Source organism: Nymphaea colorata, chromosome 9, assembly GCF_008831285.2.
Source record: "Nymphaea colorata isolate Beijing-Zhang1983 chromosome 9, ASM883128v2, whole genome shotgun sequence".
NCBI classification, from domain to species: domain Eukaryota; kingdom Viridiplantae; phylum Streptophyta; class Magnoliopsida; order Nymphaeales; family Nymphaeaceae; genus Nymphaea; species Nymphaea colorata.
The window spans coordinates 15275843-15293997 of NC_045146.1; the positions used below are offsets into that span (position 1 = coordinate 15275843).

Consider the following 18155-nt stretch of genomic DNA (forward strand, 5'->3'; position numbering starts at 1 on the left):
GTCGAGCTTTATGAAGAACACCAACATGACAAACAAGAAAAGTTTCTCAGAGATTTTAACGTTATTCAGTATTTCGTTGGCAGAAATCGATTTATCCTGTTTGGAGAAGTAAAGGAAATGGAAAAACATACATAGGAAGAGAGAAAAAACAAGATGAACATTTTATGCTACGAACGAAACAGACTGAAATGATTAAAACGATAAGAAGAAGTAAATTCTGAGATATATAGTTGATCTGGTTTTCCAAGGCTTCCATCCTCCACTATAAAATTTACAACACTGATGTACATTAATGATAGTGTCAATCAACATACCCTAAATCTATAACACACTGCGGTTAGGTTCCAAGGTGGAATTTGGCACCAAAGGGTGCTGTTGAGGTAGAAGAGGACTATCAGATGTGCAGCAAATAGATGAATTGATGCTGGACCAGTTAGTGTTTTCTAGTCCATAAAAAGTGTCCATAATTCCCTCAAATGCTTGTGTGCGGTCACTTGGTTCAACAGGAATACCAGCAGATGCTGCATCACTGAAAATCTTGCACATGGTTCTCTCCATTTGATATTGGTTCATCATTAGCGATTCATGGTCTACATCATTGCAAGAGCCGGCGGTTTGAATAAAAGAAAAATCACTGTTCAAGCTACTTTGGTCATTGGAGCTGGTACTGTTATTCGCCGTGGAGCAAGATGAGTAGAGATGTCCTACTGGGACTCTGCCCTTATCAAATTCATCAATATCTGAGCCATTTGGCACTACCATGTTCAATAATGACCTGAACGAGTATTGATTGTCCAGAGTTGGATCTTGGCCTTGATGTGCAATGGATGATTGGTGTGGAAAGGATGCTAGTTGAGACCACAAAGTGTTCTGCTGTTCGTTTATGCTAGGACGTGCAAAGTATGGGCCATCTTCCAAACTCATTCGGTGATTGGTAGATGGCAAATTTAAGGCCTGTAGTTGTTCCTTTCTTTTCCCCAGCAGCTTTTTCTTTAGCTTGGTGTTCCAGTAATTTTTGATGTCATTATCGGTTCTTCCAGGCAATTGGGACGCAATTATAGACCACCTGCCGATAACCCATTGGAAATGTACATAAATATCTGTGGCAAAGGTAATGATCTTATCATGGGCAAAATTTTCATAGCACTACCATGAAACAGAGATGAAAATTAAAGATTATGGAAAAGAATTAAATTGATTCGAAACAAACCACCTGCTTCCAATACTTGTATAAAGTCTACAAATGATGTTGTCTTCCTCCTCAGAGAAACCACCATGCCTGATATTGGGTCTGAGATAATTCAGCCATCTCAGTCTGCAACTCTTGCCACATCTCTTGAGCCCTATAATGAAAATTGTCATCGATCGTCATACCTCTCATATTTCATTAAATAAATTGCAAAGTGACAGAAATATTTTTTCTTCTTTCCTGCATTTTTTCGCCCATTTCCTTCAGCTGAACCATCTAAAGTTGATGTTTCTAATTAGTCTAAAATGTAGAGCAATAGGATTTTGTTTCATTTACATAAGCTTAAATTAAGCACAGTAATTGACTTTAGGAAGAACCTCCTGACACATTTGCTAGATACTTAAGTATTTCATTCGACTTTATTTTTTCTCTTCGAGAATCTAGACCCGTGTTTTTACATGACGTCCTTTGAACATCATACATATATACATCATAAAGCAAAGAATGAAGTTTCGTCAAAGCTAAGACGGCACCTTTCTGATGCAGATTTACAATCAAACAGGAGTACATGACCAAACCACGTAATTGTAGACAGGAGCTCTGAAGTTATTGTTTTCTTTGGCTTGTCCTCCCTTGAATGAGAAGACAAATCACTGAGGTTGCTTGGCGGAATATCCCGGACTTTCAGGTGCATATTTACAGTATCCTGCTCCTCTCACTGAAAATTTACGAGTAAATTCTCCTTATTGATACTTTGGTCTTGCAGCAAAGCACAAGATCCTTAGGCATCAAACCTTCTTCAATTACTAAGTATCAGCATAAAGGCCTCAAGACTAATCTAACAAGATCAACAGACTCCTTGCTGTAAGGAAGGCACTGGTTTTTTCACACAGTAAGAACTTGCTTTCAGTTAATGGCAACTTACCTATCTTCTGGGGCAACGCAATCCAGTTTCCTCCTGTACCATGCTTTTGGATGAACTCTCGTAACATCTTATCCTCCTCAGGCGACCATGGTCCTTTCTTGACGTTAGCTTTGTCACAACAGGGAGCTCTTCCCATGGCTCTTTGTGCATAAAAGTACAATTGATATTTGGTAAGGAGTAGGAGGAAGAAGAAACAAAGAGATCATGAGCGAGAGAGAGAAGATGGTGTTGGAACTTGGAAGTTTATAGCAAAGGCAAAAGCTAAGAAGAGACAGCCAAATCCAACACATGAAAATTTTAAATAGTGTGGGCTGCAAGGAGACGGGGTGTCCTGCATAAAAGAAAAAGCAGTACCACAATAAAATAATGAAAAAATTTAAAGAAAGAGGAAACAGTGCAGGAGGAAGACCAGGGTTTTTTCTTCTTGTCTTTCTTGCTCTAGAATCTAATCACCAAATTCATCACCCTATTCCTCACCCAAATTTCAGCATCCCCACGTGCCGAACCTCGATTTTTGATGGGAATCGAGTGAATGGATCCTCCACCTAAATGGCTGTAAATCTTACCATATCTGACTTCATTGTGGTGTAGTCAGGCCCCATCTGTGATCTCAGCTTATAAATCAAACTGGGTGCACGACGTGTGATCTGCATGGCCTTGCTTAGTATAGAAGTCGGTCATTGATGAAATCTGACGGAACTACTTTCTAGTGGCCTAAGAAACCAATACCCATTTCATTTGTTTTTAAACTTATCTACATATATATCTTTTGAAATAAATGTTGGACTAGTTAAAATCTGCATGACGAAAAAAGCCTTGCAAATGAGTGGTTGTCTCAAATGGATGTTCGGAAAGAGTTTAAAGGAATAATAAGATTACAAATCAAAATACTGTTTTTTCAGAATTGCTGTGATAGGGTTTCTTCTCGAATAACGTGAAGTTTCTTGGAGATGGGGCTGGACTTTTGAACAAATAACCCAACGTATATACTTCAATATAAGTTCAGATTCGGATCTGCCAAAATCACAATATCCCTTAAGCTTGCCTGACTATCAAAAGCAATGTTGATTTGCACAAAACTTCAAAAAGTTAGGTACCACATTGACAAGCGCCAGTACTTCATTAGCATTTTACTGGACTGAGGACTCTTCACTGTGGGTATTCTAGCTTCTTAAGAACTCCTTGTTTTCTTTTCCTCAAAACATGATACAACTTAATTATCAGGTGGCTGACAAGTTGCTGCGTATACTCAGCTTTTTAACTCAATTTTCTACTCGTCGTTCATCTTAACTTCTGAGATTGAGTGATTAAGTTGACTATATATATATATATATATATATATATATATATATATATATATATATATATATATATACCTTTGGCCATCTTGAGCTCAACCCAATCACAGCTGCCCAATACATTGCATTGGTGCCTACCGATGCAATGGATTGGTGACCGTGATTAATTAAACATATGTGTCGTGAGAGGCTAGAAGATTTCTTGGTCCAAACTCAAGTAATTAGGCATCAAACTCGATCCTTCAACTTAATGCTCATGACAGATGTCACTGCTTTGCCAAGTGCATCAACGATGTTTTGACAGCTGGCTTGATGAAGCAGAACATCATCTCAATATATTTTAAGCACGGTTGTTGATTAAGTTCCTCCAATAACCTTGCATTAAACAAATACTGTTTTAAACCTAAAGGGAAAAAAAGTTGCAAAATTTGGTAAGATTCCCCTTAAGAGTGAAGAAAATTTTCCTTCTAAGTAATCATGGAACGGCAGATTAAAAATGACCTACCCTTCATTTTGAAACACGATGCATGTTGCAAGGAACCGTCCAAGCTGACTGGTGACCTACTCCTTCAATCAATTTAATTGAATATCTGAGTCAACGTAGTTGTTGAAAAATCTCTAACGAATTACAAATTTACAATTCATTATTTGGTTAGAGAGGTTGAAAAAGAACAATGTCCTGCTGTTCAAACTGCTTTTGACTTGTGAAAGACGACAAAGATTGATCTGCTTTTCTTTTTTCTTCTCAAATAATAGATCACAGATAATTTAAGAGGTGTATCGAAATTTGAAGCCGATAAATCTCCCACATAATCACTTGATATTCGAACAGTTTAGACCAAGGTGCCTATAGCAAACACATATATTAACCCAGCAAGCAAATGGATAAAGGAAGAGATACATGAAGCCAGTGTAATTGGTGCAACTAATGGTAGCAGAGTTTAACGGAATTTGTGGAAGCCATGTGCACTGAGAAGCGCTAGCAAAGAAGAAGCAATCTATGTAATCTAGAAAAGGACAGCGAGTTTCCTGATAACGATGGAGGAGAGCTGACGTATTCAATCTTGAGAAGAAAACGAGGACAAGAATATCAACGTTCCGGAGATATAAAGAAATAAAAGTTGGGACAGGATTTTAATCTCAAAACCAATTACTTAAGAAAATCAAAGGGAAGAGGAATAGAAGGATGAGGAGAACATATTAAACTTCACCAAAATATCATGACTCATCTTAATGAGTTTCACTTATGATGTTGGACTCCCGGAGTTCTATATTTATACTACACCCAACCCAAAAAAAAATTGTTATTTTCCTAAGAAAATGCCTTTTAACCCACAGTTTGTATGTTACACTGAACTCAGGGACGACTGCTGTGCACATCTACTCCACCAATAATTGCAACATGGTCTTCTTTATCGAAGTAGTAAGGAGGGGAAAAAAGGCGCAAAGATTCCGGGTTACTTTACATAGAAAACATAAAATATTTACAACAAAAAAGGTTGTCACCATTAAAGTATTTAACAGGGACGTCGCATCAGAAATCTGAATCAAGGTCAGACCGATATTGTTTTATGATTTCTTTTCTGTTGTGCTTAAGTCCACTGGTACAATTTCGATTATATATCACAATGCTTTATCCGTATCAAACTTATGCATTTGTTTTTGCTAGCCAAAGGACGCGACCTTCTCACAGAGCCAAAGCATGTCGTGTATCTGTAACTTCTGATGCCTTACCACTCTTTTTGGTTTCGAAGACGTCTGCAAAGATACATATGATAATTAATTGCGATGAACTGTCTCCTATAGATAGATAGATAAAGCATCCTTTAGCAGCTGAAATTGATGGGTGGCAAAGCTTTATCTAGTCAACTTTAAGAGTTAACCTTGATCACATTAGGCCACGACTGAAATATGTGGTTTCAGCATAAAAACATAGTTTCAAAAATTCTAAAACATTTAGGCAGATCAAATTTTCAAGCTAAACATGCCCAATGGGTCATACTTATAGTTCTTGATAGTAGAAGAACAAGAAAAATATGTTAAAACTATGCAGCGAAACCAAGTGGTTGGCACAAGTACTGGGGAGAGCACCATGAGTTTAAAACCATATTATGGAGAACCCAGGCGCTATGGATTCTGAACCTCTGATGTAGTTTCGAGGTTGGTTTTCTGGGTTGTACAGTATTCTGCCGAAAACAGATATATGAGGTATGCAATTGATTCGGATCAAAATGATTCAAGTAATTAATCAGCGAAGCATCATGATTAATGATGCGCTATGCAGAACGGAACAAGACAAACGCCATCGGACGCCTAAAAGGAAAAAGATAGGAAAAAAGTCCCTTTCCTTCTTTTCCTCTTTCACCTTAAACAAGGATATTGCTTTGCTAATGTTCAATATTTTAGTAACTGGGTGAACGTGATGATCCATTTTTTTAATCCCTGAAAGCAAATAATAATGTCTCTCCTCGCGTCTAATATTTTCCTTCCAAGAAGAAAAGGGTCACGCCTTGCACAGTATTAGCCAAAATAGCTGGCCGCAGAAATCACCATAAAAATTAAGAAACGAGAAAGAGACGGAGAGAACAGTAACAGATTTATTGATGGAACAACGGGTGGCCAGTTCAATCCTTCAGCTTAAAGAAGTCAAGAGTTTAATACCAAGATATATCAAAGGGGTAGGTGTTCGCGTGGCCGGTCAATTAAAATTCAAGACAAGTCTTTCTGTAACGACTCACCTGCTGAAATTAAAATTCAAGAGAAAAAGAAGCGGAGACAGAGATACCGGATTTGGGACATTATTATTTTGGCCAAGCGCACGGCAAGCCAGAAAGTTGCATGAGTTGGCAAGTAGCAATTGGCAACACAACGAGATTCTTCGAGTTCCAAAACGGGACAAGGTTGATTTAATATTTCACATACAAACTTCGGCTAAAGAGGCAATTTCTTTTTTTTGGTGCAGAAAAATAATTTTCCATGTTTTTTCATTGAGAGCAATAAGGGGACTTGACACGAAAGAAAATGAGAGCATCCTTGCGACAGAAGGGCCTGTAGCCTACGGCTGCAAATATGGTATCAAGGGCTTTAGTACTTAGAGCGTACCAGATCCAATTGTGACGTGAACCTGTTCATAACCATATACAGATCCTAACCCATATGCATTGCTGCTATAATTTTTGTTCCCATAGTGCTGGATGGGGTGCTCAACCATCTTAGCTAGACACAAGATTTTGGGAGCTATTGCTCACAGGTCACATGCATGGGTGGACCAGCCAGGCCGCCCCAGATAAATCCCGGCCAACCAATTAGGTAGCTCGGTGGGTTCTCAAGGATATTTAATTCTTTCTGAGATGGGCAGCTAGGTGGGCTCTAAATTGGCTCTGGATTGGGCTTGATTAATAACTCTGTCAGCAATCATCCCTGGCCTAGTTAGACTAATGGGCAAGATCCTTGATCGCCCAGAGCGTCCAGAGATAGCCAAGCGCTCGGCCTCAACTAGTCATAGCCAGAAAGGGTTGTAAGTTCACTCAGATTCATCAAATCCGTGGGCCTAGTAATTGGTTTTCAGTTTCACCCAACGTCGGGAATTTGTGCAGATTTGTCTATTACCGAAAGCAAATGCATCGATTTGTACAGGCAGATACGCATGAACACCAAGTGAACTTTAAATAAAAGGGAAAGCTGAAGGGTCAGAATGACAATCAAGCTAAAAACTCACGTATACAAATTACTTTATTACAGTGTAACGAGATCAGAGATAGAAAGGATCATGCATAAATGAACTTCTTGCAGCTACAAAGTTACAGCAATCCTGGAAATAATGAATTTAATCAAACTGTTACTTTTCTGCAAACCTTGCCTTCTAACTTAACTCCACAGTCCAACCCATTTTGTCCTCCGCAAGCCCCATCTGTATGCTTGTAAGAGAAGAATAAACCCGTTGAGACACCAAACCGATTCCTTGATTCCCATATTGCACCCTGCAACAACATCGTCACCAGATTCAGTCTTTCAACAAAACCTTACAGCCGGACATCTTGATCTGTTTCTTATTTTATGAAACTGCCTATGCAAAAAAGGACCTAAAAACAAGCTGAAAGATAGTCCATCAATATCATTTCCTTAGCTGCCAACTCAATTTACGCAATTGTGTTTTGTTGTCAAAAACTCGACCGGTTGGACGACAAGTTTGACTAGCCAGTTGGGTCGGTCATCGATCGACTAGTGTTTCAAACTAGCTATTAGTCAACTAGACAACCTAATCATCGGCCAATTAATCCCTACCCATAAATATATACTTATTTAGTTGTAAACTTGCAGCAGTCAACTTCAACCGAGTCAGACCGATTGGTTACAGTTAAGTCCTTTAAGGGTCGAACAATCTGTGACTGCCGATTTTGACAACTTAGTGAATATGTTAAAGGGTAAAACTATATGTTCACTCCAAAAATCTGTCGTTCTGAAGCTTGCAACAACTGTAGGTTGGTCCTTCAAATCTGTCATTCTTCCACATAATTGCAGAGTATTTCTTTCAGTCTTAGATAACTGAGTAGCATGACCCAAAAGAAAAAAGATCTGCCTATTTGTTTGACTGCAAAACAGAATGGATCAATGGAGTGATCTTGAAATAAACAGGAGAGATGTCTATATGCTTCTCTGCCAAATAAACTCTGGCGAATCGCATTGAATACAAGTGAAGTGTGTCGTTGTAGACAAACCTAATGAGATCAATAATGTATTATATATAACTACATCTTTTTTAATTCCAACAATTAGTTTCCCCACCCTAATTTGTAGCCCACAATGTCCGTTGCCCTAAAATCATGACTTCCTCGTTTCCAAGAATCCAGAAGTTAACCAAGAATTAAGCTAAATAAAATGACTTTTGTAAACCATGAGGAGCATTTTAGAAGCACGTTTGGTCTGTACAGACCTTTACAATGTCTAGCTCTTTATAAACAACAATATACTCCAAGAAAGAAAACATAAGCAACAGCTGTCCTTACCTTTGGCCAAGGTAGGTAACACTACCAACAGGAGACACAACCACAGCTGTCCCAGTACAGAAAACTTCGTCAGCATTCATTAGTTCATCAACTGAGACAGCACGTTCCTCAACCTGGCACCAAGAGAAACACAGCATATCAATGGGGACACATTGGTACATAAACTTATTATACAGCCAAAAAACAAAAAAATTATATAATATGTGGGCATATGCATCTGTACGCGCTTCATGTATATGCATCAACAGAAAATCTGAAACTAGCCAAGGAAATCTTTTGTTCATCTTTATAAAAATAAAAACATGCATTGTATTACATAAGAACAGAAAAAGAAAGAAAAATGTTGTGCACTTATTAATTTACATTGTGCCTGAAGCGCCTGTAGACTCAGCAGTACCATCAAGAGTATAGTTAACTAGTAAATACAGACATTAAATGCAAGGAATAAGTTGTAGACCAAAATCCAGAAGTTGTATTTCCAGTTACAACTATCCAACATTTCTTAGGTGTTCTATAAACAGTGACCAGGGTAGAACCAGAAAATTTATGTGAGGGAAACAGATCATCTGAGATTCTGAACTGTTATCCTACCAATGATGTGTGCAAGCCTCACGTTCTTGTAACTCTTTCTCAAATATTTCAGAAACACAATGCACCATTGCTTTGAATAGAGCAAAGAGCTCCAAGTGTATGTTCATGTCTAGAGTGGGTAGTTCACTCCTATTAAACTAAAATTGATTATTTTATTCTTAGGGAGTACTGAAGGAGAAAAAAACGAAAAGAGAAGATAATAACCATTAGTTCATAGCCACTTCTACACTTACATGCCAATAAAAAAAAATACCCCATAATGGCAACATAAAATGGCACTAGGAAGAATATGAAACACATCAAAGTGTGCACGACTTTGGCTGTTAAGTACCTGGTAACCATGACTACGTGCAACATCAATGATACTCTTCCTCGTGATTCCAGGGAGAATGGTTCCCTCAAGTGCAGGAGTTGAAATAACATTGTCCTAGAGAACGTTGAAAACCAAAGAAATCTGAGAACACATGGAAAGCATAGCAAATACCAATTATGGCACAAAAGCTTATTTGTGCTAGAAAAAAAAAACATATAAGGCATGCATAGTATAATCCATCATAAGAGCATCTTTGAATTTTAGTGGAAAACCTTATGAGCTACAAGAAAAAGGTAACCTGCATTATGATTTAATATTTGGAAGAAAATAACCTCCGTGTCATTGTTCACAAAGTGAAATAACCATGACTTTGACTTCAAAGGTGGATGGAAGGATTACTTTATTGAAGCTAGTAGTGGCTGCAACGAGTCATAACCAAGACAAGGAAACACTAGCATCCTATCAGATTCTACGTTGGACAAAGACAACCATAAATACAGCAAAATTTGGGGATCAGGAATTAATCATTAAGTATCTCGAAATGTTTTCCTGAAGAGAAGAGAATTCTTGTCATACAATATCTGCTGGAGTAGCAGGTCAATGATGCTTTTGATACCAAGGTAACGCATTAATGTGTGTAACTACTGCCCTCCCTTTATCAATTTTAAGTTCTAAAACTTGAATCCGCCTTTCATGAGGACCGGAAGGTAAACAAGTACTGAATAGGTCAAGCAGAGGTTCAATGGAGAATGTTGCTATTTTAGTTACTTTGCATGTTACGTTAGTTAATTTCGTAAGACATGAAGACCCAGAATTACATAAGGCTCGTAGTATACTTCTTCAATTATAGCGATCAAAGTAATGCCTATCAACAAACGGACCTATTTTATTAAGATGGGATGTGATCCATTGAAAAACCTGTCATACCTTTACTACAAAAATATTGCAAGAGGAGACTTCTTCAAGATATTTCTTATTAACTGAATCAAGATATATGACATCAGAGTAGCCCTTTGATTTTGCTGCAGCTTGCGCCTTGAGAACCTATAAGAATGAAAAATTTGAAGTCAGTTTTATGAAGCAACTGTGGAATTTACAGACAGATCTACAAGGGGAGAATGACCCATGAAGCACAACTATTGATAGATGGAACAAGAAGAACGATATTCCAATTTCACTAACTGCTTACAGAACTTTTGGTCATTAGACTATGATTCTAGAACTATATACTGTACACCATGATTAAGCTCATTTTCAATTATGTGTAAAGGAAGTTTATCATCTGAATACAAGGATGATTAAAGGTTCGTTTTGTTATGAATACACCTTAAAAGTATTATTACAATCATGTAAAATGATCTTTGCTGACAACTACATTATCAAATGGATGGCTCAGATGGCTACTTGAGGAGCAGGACTGTAGGATGCTCCAGTGTTGCTCGGTTACTGAAAATACTGGCTTGACATTAACTTAGCTGAGCTCATTAAAAACTTCCAATACAAAAATATTGATCTTTGGTGGGGAAAAAAAAAACCATGCATTTTAAAAATATATCGTAGATTTTATAAAATACTAAAAAACATGCTTTAAGTTAGCTTCAATATACTTTTCACATGGCCCTGATAAATTTTGAGTCCACCCAGTTAAGGAAACGTATTTGGTTCATCTAGCAAATGGACAAGCTCTCAAAAAGCTGCATTGAGAATTTGCAAATACCCATCCTTCACCAAAAACTGTAGCAAGCACACATAAAATTGTTTCATGAACGTGTGTCCCTTTGTCAATGGGTGCAGGTCATCAGAAGCACCATTCCTGTGCGAACTATGTAAAAAACAGTTAATAATGTTCATGGAAAATTTTGGCTGGACTTTACTTTTGTCTTTCAGTTCTGTTCAAAGGTCAGCAATTTGAAAATGATCAATAAGATTCAAGTACCATGGCTCATAATTGCAGGCCTTCCGCTTGGGAAGTTGTTTGATTGCCATGAAAGGAGCTAAGTTTCTTACAAACGTTCTGATCTGGTCAGGAAAATTACACAAATTTGCTTCTAAGCGACCTAGAGAATGAAAAGAAATATTGATACAGGAAAACAGCATGCCTTTCAAGCTGGGGAAATACGAATGAAAATAGGTTCTCTGTATGTTTGCATCGTACTTACAGGAGCATAGTTCCCTATTGTCTTTATGCCACCAGTCCCTCCAGGAGTAGCACGATGAAACTGATTCTCAACAACTAAGTTAATTGGCGCTAAACCTTCCTGACAAAACAAAAGATTAATGAATTACGATATGATGTCCAACTAGAAGAGAGATGATATCCAGCACATGTTCTGTTCAAGTAATGATTATGATGATAAAAAGGGGAATTAACCAATGACAACTACAACTACAGCAAGTGAACTGGCATGATCAATATTAAACCACACCTTGAAATAATTTCCAACGGGTGAAACATATATCAAAAATGTGTACTCTGGTGCTGGAGCAAGGCCCAGGACAGCTCCACTTCCCATGAGAAGTGGGCGGATGTAAAGCGAGCCTTTCCCTGGTGGAGGAACCTGCAAAGAAACATGAATTCAATGGAAGGAAAGTCAAATGCAACCTTCACCATGTGCTGACGAATTATGCATGCAAAAATTGAAGCTAGTTGGCTGTACCCAATGCCTGTTGGCCAAAACAGTATCCTTCACAGCATCCACAAATTGTGTAGTAGATGGACAAGGCATGCACAATCTATCTGCACCCATCTTCATTCTTAAAGCATTTTCTTCAGGACGGAAGAGTAAGATATTACCATCTTCTTTTCTATATGCTTTCAGACCCTCAAACAAGCCCTATCATCAAATAGCCCACAGCTAATAAATAAGGGACCAAACTAGGAAAATCTCTGATATAGCACATCCAAATTCGATTGAAACGTCTCAATCTGTACATTTCTAAGAACAAAAAATGAAGATTACTGAATCTAAGATTCAGGCTGAAATACCTGTCCATAATTTAGAACTCCAGAAGATGGACTCAAATCAATATTTCCATATTCTTTTAGTTCACCTTCCATGAAGTTTCCATCACCAAAACATTTCATGACATACATATAGTCAGTTGGTATAATTCCAAACCCAAGGTCATCCCAGTCCAGGTCTGGCAGAGAATGAGCTTTCCTGTTTTACGCCAGACACATCTTAGTCTTCTTGAATTGAATGTCAAGTAGCAAAACAGAAGAATATACCATTAAATTATGAACAGTCATGACATCACAAACAATATTATTTACACATGTAGAAAGACCAACAAAGACAAGATAACAACAACCCACACTAAAGTCTTCAATTATCCGAAATATTTTCTTTGTTAACATATCCTTCAGTTACTATTTTTGGTGCCAAAAAAAAAAAAAAACAAACAAAATCATGGATGGAAAAAACCAGAAGCAGTTTGAGTTGCTTGAATGCAGGGATTAGGTAACTACTAATAAGCAACTGTGGCAGAAATATATTTTCCTTCACTGTGTAATCTTGGGGCCAAATTTTCAAGAGTTAAGGCTACTGCACCTTACACTTTTGTCTGCTTGTATGTAATTAACCCGCATCAACTCCATTTCTCCTTTTTTATACTCAATGCATTATCAAAGCAGTTATGTTACTAATCCTATAATCCTGTCCTCTCTGAAATAACATGCCTGGTTGAGGGTTAATCATTTGTAATGCCACAAGTCGGTTATAGTCAACAACTAACAAAAATACATATTGTTAGTATGCATTTTGAGGCATGCCACTTGATCACACTCAAAGTAGAATCTAGATAAATTCCAGATTACATCATTATTGATACCTGTCAGTGGTTTCTGCAGTTGCTTCATGCCTCATTTTTGAAGCCACCCCATGGGAAGTGCAAGAAGGATATTTTGACTGCAAATATGTAAAAGAACCAAATTATAATGAGTCAAAAAGAGTAAACTTCCTTATATACACAGACTACAAAGAGTTTAAAAAATCATGAAAGTAAGGAAACTGAAACTAGTAATATACAGATATTTCATCTAACATGTATAAGAAAGAAAAGAAGAACAAGAAATAAGGAGTTATAGATATGAAGACAGAAACAGAAACAAATTCCAAATAAAATTAATAAGTTATCAACAGAATTTTCCAGAATGGTGAATAGATCAGTCTAAAATCATGTACTTCTAAGAATTCAATTTTTGGTTTTATGCACAAATTCTGGTAAACAAATAATTTCAACAACCAGTATATTAGAAAAAGAATGTATCAGACTATAGAGAAAAAAGAATACAGAATAAGGTACGCAAACAGAATAAGGTACGCAAACGGGTCAAATTCAGAATGTCCTGTGGCTTTATCAAATTAGCAAGTCATACCCCCTTAGTAAAGTAAGATTTGGATAAAAGCAGAATGTCCAAGCACTCCAAATGAATACAGATACAGGTAGAAAAATAAGCTTCCTGATTGACCACAATCAATAGAAATAATTGGCTTCAGCTTCACCGAGTAAATTTTCATTATCTCTTTCTTTGAGGATTGATAATAATAGAAACAGATATGCTGGCGCTAAATTGAGCCTGTTATCAGTAGATTTTTGAGAGGAACGTCTGATCAATTACTTTCAGGTTCAACTCTTAGGGAGATTATTGTCAGCGGCTTGTGAGATTTAAATTTCAATCAGATCTTGAAAGCAACACAGAATAGCACAACAAATATGGAAGCGTGAGTTGAATCATCTGAATGTACGTCAACCCATCCCATTCACAATGGAGAGAGCAAGAGAAAACAATGGAGTATTCATCTAAGGAGAAAGGAATACAAAGAACTGCACGAAATATTTTAAACAGAAGAAAAAGAGCCCCAGAATCACCTAACAGGCTAACAGGGATCACCAAATAGTACAAGTGTGACAAAATGCATGCCATTTAAAGGCAGCTAGAATTGGTTACAGATTAATTTCAAGTTGCGGAAGGTGAGCCATGTCACAAGCATCTACATATGGCAACTTGCTTTACCCATTCTTAGTGTCTTTTTCAATAGTGAAGGTAGACAACTAGAACTCAAATTATAACCAGTTTAACTAATTTAATCCTCGAAAAATCTATTTAAAGTTTAAACAACTGCAGGAATTGTAGAAAATGTCGCCATCATTATTTTGTTAGAACCCATTACATGTAGTGGAATTTTTAGCAGCAGGAATCTGCCACTCACAAGGAACATTTCTCGTCCCCGTAATTTTTAGCAAAGACTCACGTACCACTAACAACAAAAACTATCTTGCCATTGATTTTACACACAAAATATCTCTATCTCGCTATTGATTACACATAAAAAATTGCTCTACGTCAAAAAGTGCCAAAATGAGATTGCAGCTGAAAGGAGCATCATAGCTATGAAATCAAAGTTCCCAAGTTCTGATGGTAAGATTATTTTTATTGGTGAGCAAAAATGTCATTATGTTAATGGATGGTGACTTGGTGAGCAGTGAAATCAGCTGGCAACGGGCTTTTCTCTTAGTAGAATACTCCATTGAGTTTTCCTGTTGGTCTCTGAATTGTGAACGGGAAAGCTTGAGATACACTCAGAACTGCAGAATGTATTTTAAACAGAAGAAATGGAGGACTGAAATCACCTAAATGGGACCGCCAAATAGTACAAGTATGAATCCAGTAACAAACTTCAATTAAGAAGCACATGCCATCTGATTGGGGAAAATGCAGACATGCCTATGCAGAAAGAGGGCAGTACTTGCTTGGTTATGGTTTATGAATTGGTAGGAAGGTAGTGAGGCCACAAAGCATCTACATAGGTCAACTCACTTTCCTCCTTCTTAGTGTCTTTTCTAACAGTGGACATAGGCAACTGGAATTCAAATAATAACCAGTTGAATAATTTCTTCCTAGCTTTCATTTAAACAACTCTAGGAGTTATACAAAATGTTACCGTCATCATTTTGTTAGAATCCACTGCATAAAGTGGAAAATTTAGCAGCAGGAATCTGCTACTTGCAAGAGAACATCTCCAGTACTGTAATTGTTACTAGACACTCATGTACCGTTGACAACAAGAATTGTCACACCATTTATTACACACAAGAAAACGCTCTATGTTTCAAAATGCCAACATTGGATTGCAGCTAAATGGAGCGTCATAGCTACCAAATCAAGGTTCCCAAGTTCTGATAATAAGCATATTTGAGCCAAGACATCATCCTATTAATGGGAGCTGAGCAGTAAAAATAAACATCGACAGCAATCTTTTGCATATTATGACAGCAATTTTCCTGCATTGATAGAAAATTAAACGGTCCCGTAATATAGCTAGAGGCTCTTCTTTAGTTCATAACCAAATATCCTTCAAAACCCAGTCTAGGTAACGTCTCGGGTCTCCATCATCTCAATTTTTGTGTTGTATTTCATCTAATCCTGGAAAGCTGATACCCTCTTTGTACACGCCTGCTGGCCCTACTGCAGGACAGATGCCTGGCGGAACCTATGGACCAACTGGAACTTTATAGTGGTGCAAGTTGTCAGCAAGGCCAACCAGCAGTATAAATGCCAAAGAGGCGCAGTCCTCACCTCCAACGCCAGACTGCAGCATTGCTACAAGGAGCAACCCATAATTGAGATCAGAGTCTCAACATGTCCCGCAGTCGAACCAGGTGCCCAATGAATCAACCGAATAAATCACATTGATGGAATAAAAATCCATTAGAATTAGTACATCCTTAAACAACATCAGTACGAAATTCATACCATAGGCCTCTACCCTCAACAAATCCAAAATATCCTCCTCACCAAGAGACACCATTGAGCCATAAAGACAGAAATTTAAAGGTGTAAGCGTGTTACAACAATTGAAGGGCAGATGAAGGCTTCAAGCCCACTCTAGGAATAGTGAAGTATTCAAATACTGCATATAGAGACAGATGACGTATAAAGGAACAATCTAATAATAAACTATGCAGTTCAAATCCCAAATAATGCCTCTAGGCATAAAACGTATGAAAGTTATATTCCCATGCTCTTTATCAATCGCTATAACCAGCAAACACACTCGGAGTCAGTTGTACCAGGAAGGAGGAGGAGGGTAGAGGCAGGTGAGGATGAGAAGAAGGCGAGGAAGGGAGGAGTGGGGGCGTGAACCTCCTGCGCCTGCTACCACTACAACTGCTCCTCCCACTGCCGATGGGAGAACCGCCGGAAGCCGGTAGCCGATATAGCACGAGACTGCCCTCCATTTGCCCGATACTGGCGCCGCCGACACCACAACCGGCAACAACACCAGCACCACCAACACACACTTTCCGTCTGTCTCTCTAAAGACGATGTCACTATAAATGTAAGGGAGAGAGCTGAGAGTTTCGGCGCGACGGTCAACGAGATCAATCAACCGTCCGGCTATCTTTCCCCACAGCCCCCGCGATCCATCCCCGCCCCCTGAAACAGAACTCACCAAAGTACCCCTGTGCTTTCATATAATGCCAAGTGCTCCATCATTCATCGACTCTTCAAGGACCCACGTTCCGTATAAGCCCGGTGGATGCTTCCACTGATCTAAAATATCTCCGCGGGGACAATCTAAGATTCTAATACCGGAAAATCAGATTCCGGCCAAATTTAAGACCGAAAAACCGTTTCAGCCGTATATAGCTACGTCCATACAACTGAACAATAAGGAAGAAGTCCCAAAGGACATAAAATGAAAGATTTTGCTTCAAATACTAACGACGAGAGCACACGATTGGTTGGGACTTGCGACCTGGCCGGAGGCTTGTGCGCGAGACGAGAGGCACCACGAGGCGCCGCCAAATTGGCGGCAGCCCGCCGACAAAGTGGACCTCCGAGACGCGAGCCATGACTGGGCTCACTGGCTGAAGTCCCAACATGGCGAATGATGTTTGCCATTTACTTGATGAATACGATGGCGTTTTCCACACCATGCCCGAAGAAGGACCGTGCACGCTTTGTTTTGTTGCAAATCTTGCCTTAGGGCTGCGGCTTATCACATTGGTCCACGCTTTATCGCTTTGTTTTAAAATTGATGAATTTTTTAAAAATAATTTAAATTGCTTAATAATATACAAAAGATAAAGGACAAAATTTTTATTTGGGCAAGAACTGATACAATATGTTTCGGTCAATGCGCATCGATACCGTAATATTTATGACATGACTTTGTTGAGTTTGCATAACAAGTCCTTAGAGCAAATATTTGCCAGTAACTGATGTAAAAATACTCTTGAAGTAAGTGTCAATGAGGCCCTTTGGCAATAGCATAGTTTATTCTTGCTTCATGAACATAGTGTTTTATAAATTTCATTCAATCTTATGGGTAGATTCATAAACCAAATCATATCTACTAAAATCTGCCAGATATTGGATTCATTATGTTTAGATTTTGTTAATGTTGTACTCTTACGAAAGCTATAACAGTAAAATAGTGTAAATTAAGAAAAAAAAGGAAGAAAACTAAATCAAATAAATATATATATATATATATATATATATATATATATATATATATATATATAAAGGACAACTAAGAGAGTCTCCATCATAGTTTCCACATAGAAAGTATTCATGCAGGCAACATTAGTAGGTTTTGGGTTGAAGAACGTAGAAAAATTTGGGCTCACCTATGATTAAATGTCAATGCCCAGTGGATCCAAATTCAAATGATATTCAACAGTTTATGCAGAGAAAATTCAGCAAAGTTTCAATATCTCAAATATTTTTTCATAATAAACTTGGCACAGTTTAATAAATGAAAGCTCAATAACCAAACCAATAAAGTTCACAAAGTGAACTTAAGCTATGATACAAAGTATG

General features: G+C 37.9%; 2 protein-coding genes across 3 annotated transcripts; both read right to left on the reverse strand.

The window, feature by feature from the left end:
• Positions 1 to 234: 234 nt before the first annotated feature.
• LOC116261210 (transcription factor RAX2-like) lies at positions 235 to 2437 on the reverse strand. Of its 2 annotated transcripts, none has more exons than XM_031639859.2 (3): positions 2115 to 2437; positions 1214 to 1343; positions 235 to 1066 (listed from the first exon to the last, which is right to left on the reverse strand). In XM_031639859.2, the coding sequence occupies exons 1-3, from the start codon at positions 2248 to 2250 to the stop codon at positions 322 to 324; spliced, it is 1011 nt and encodes a 336-aa protein (XP_031495719.1). In that variant the 5' UTR covers positions 2251 to 2437; the 3' UTR covers positions 235 to 321. The 2 variants fall into 2 exon arrangements, with proteins under 2 accessions (XP_031495719.1, XP_031495718.1); XM_031639858.2 differs by having other exon boundaries at positions 1211 to 1343.
• A 4616-nt stretch (positions 2438 to 7053) lies between these two features.
• On the reverse strand, positions 7054 to 16752 carry LOC116261517 (branched-chain amino acid aminotransferase 2, chloroplastic-like). The gene is made up of 10 exons (XM_031640314.2): positions 16397 to 16752; positions 13154 to 13230; positions 12309 to 12483; positions 11980 to 12156; positions 11749 to 11880; positions 11482 to 11580; positions 10250 to 10366; positions 9341 to 9436; positions 8419 to 8531; positions 7054 to 7392 (listed from the first exon to the last, which is right to left on the reverse strand). The coding sequence occupies exons 1-10, from the start codon at positions 16562 to 16564 to the stop codon at positions 7275 to 7277; spliced, it is 1272 nt and encodes a 423-aa protein (XP_031496174.1). The 5' UTR covers positions 16565 to 16752; the 3' UTR covers positions 7054 to 7274.
• Between the last annotated feature and the right edge of the window lie 1403 nt (positions 16753 to 18155).

What these genes read in the sequence shown, in the direction of transcription:
- LOC116261210 (XM_031639858.2), bottom strand. Translation starts at nt 2,250, where the DNA reads ATGGGAAGAGCTCCCTGTTGTGACAAAGCTAACGTCAAGAAAGGACCA. An exon ending in TGCGTTGCCCCAGAAGATAG is followed by an intron (nt 1,344 to 2,114) that starts GTAAGTTGCCAT and finishes TTTTCATTATAG; the next exon opens with GGCTCAAGAGATGTGGCAAG. An exon ending in ACAAGTATTGGAAGCAGGTG is followed by an intron (nt 1,067 to 1,210) that starts GTTTGTTTCGAA and finishes GGTTATCGGCAG; the next exon opens with GTGGTCTATAATTGCGTCCC.
- LOC116261517 (XM_031640314.2), bottom strand. Translation starts at nt 16,564, where the DNA reads ATGGAGGGCAGTCTCGTGCTATATCGGCTACCGGCTTCCGGCGGTTCT. An exon ending in CCGTTGGAAATTATTTCAAG is followed by an intron (nt 11,581 to 11,748) that starts GTGTGGTTTAAT and finishes TTGTTTTGTCAG; the next exon opens with GAAGGTTTAGCGCCAATTAA. An exon ending in CACGTAGTCATGGTTACCAG is followed by an intron (nt 8,532 to 9,340) that starts GTACTTAACAGC and finishes TCTTGGTGCCAG; the next exon opens with GTTGAGGAACGTGCTGTCTC.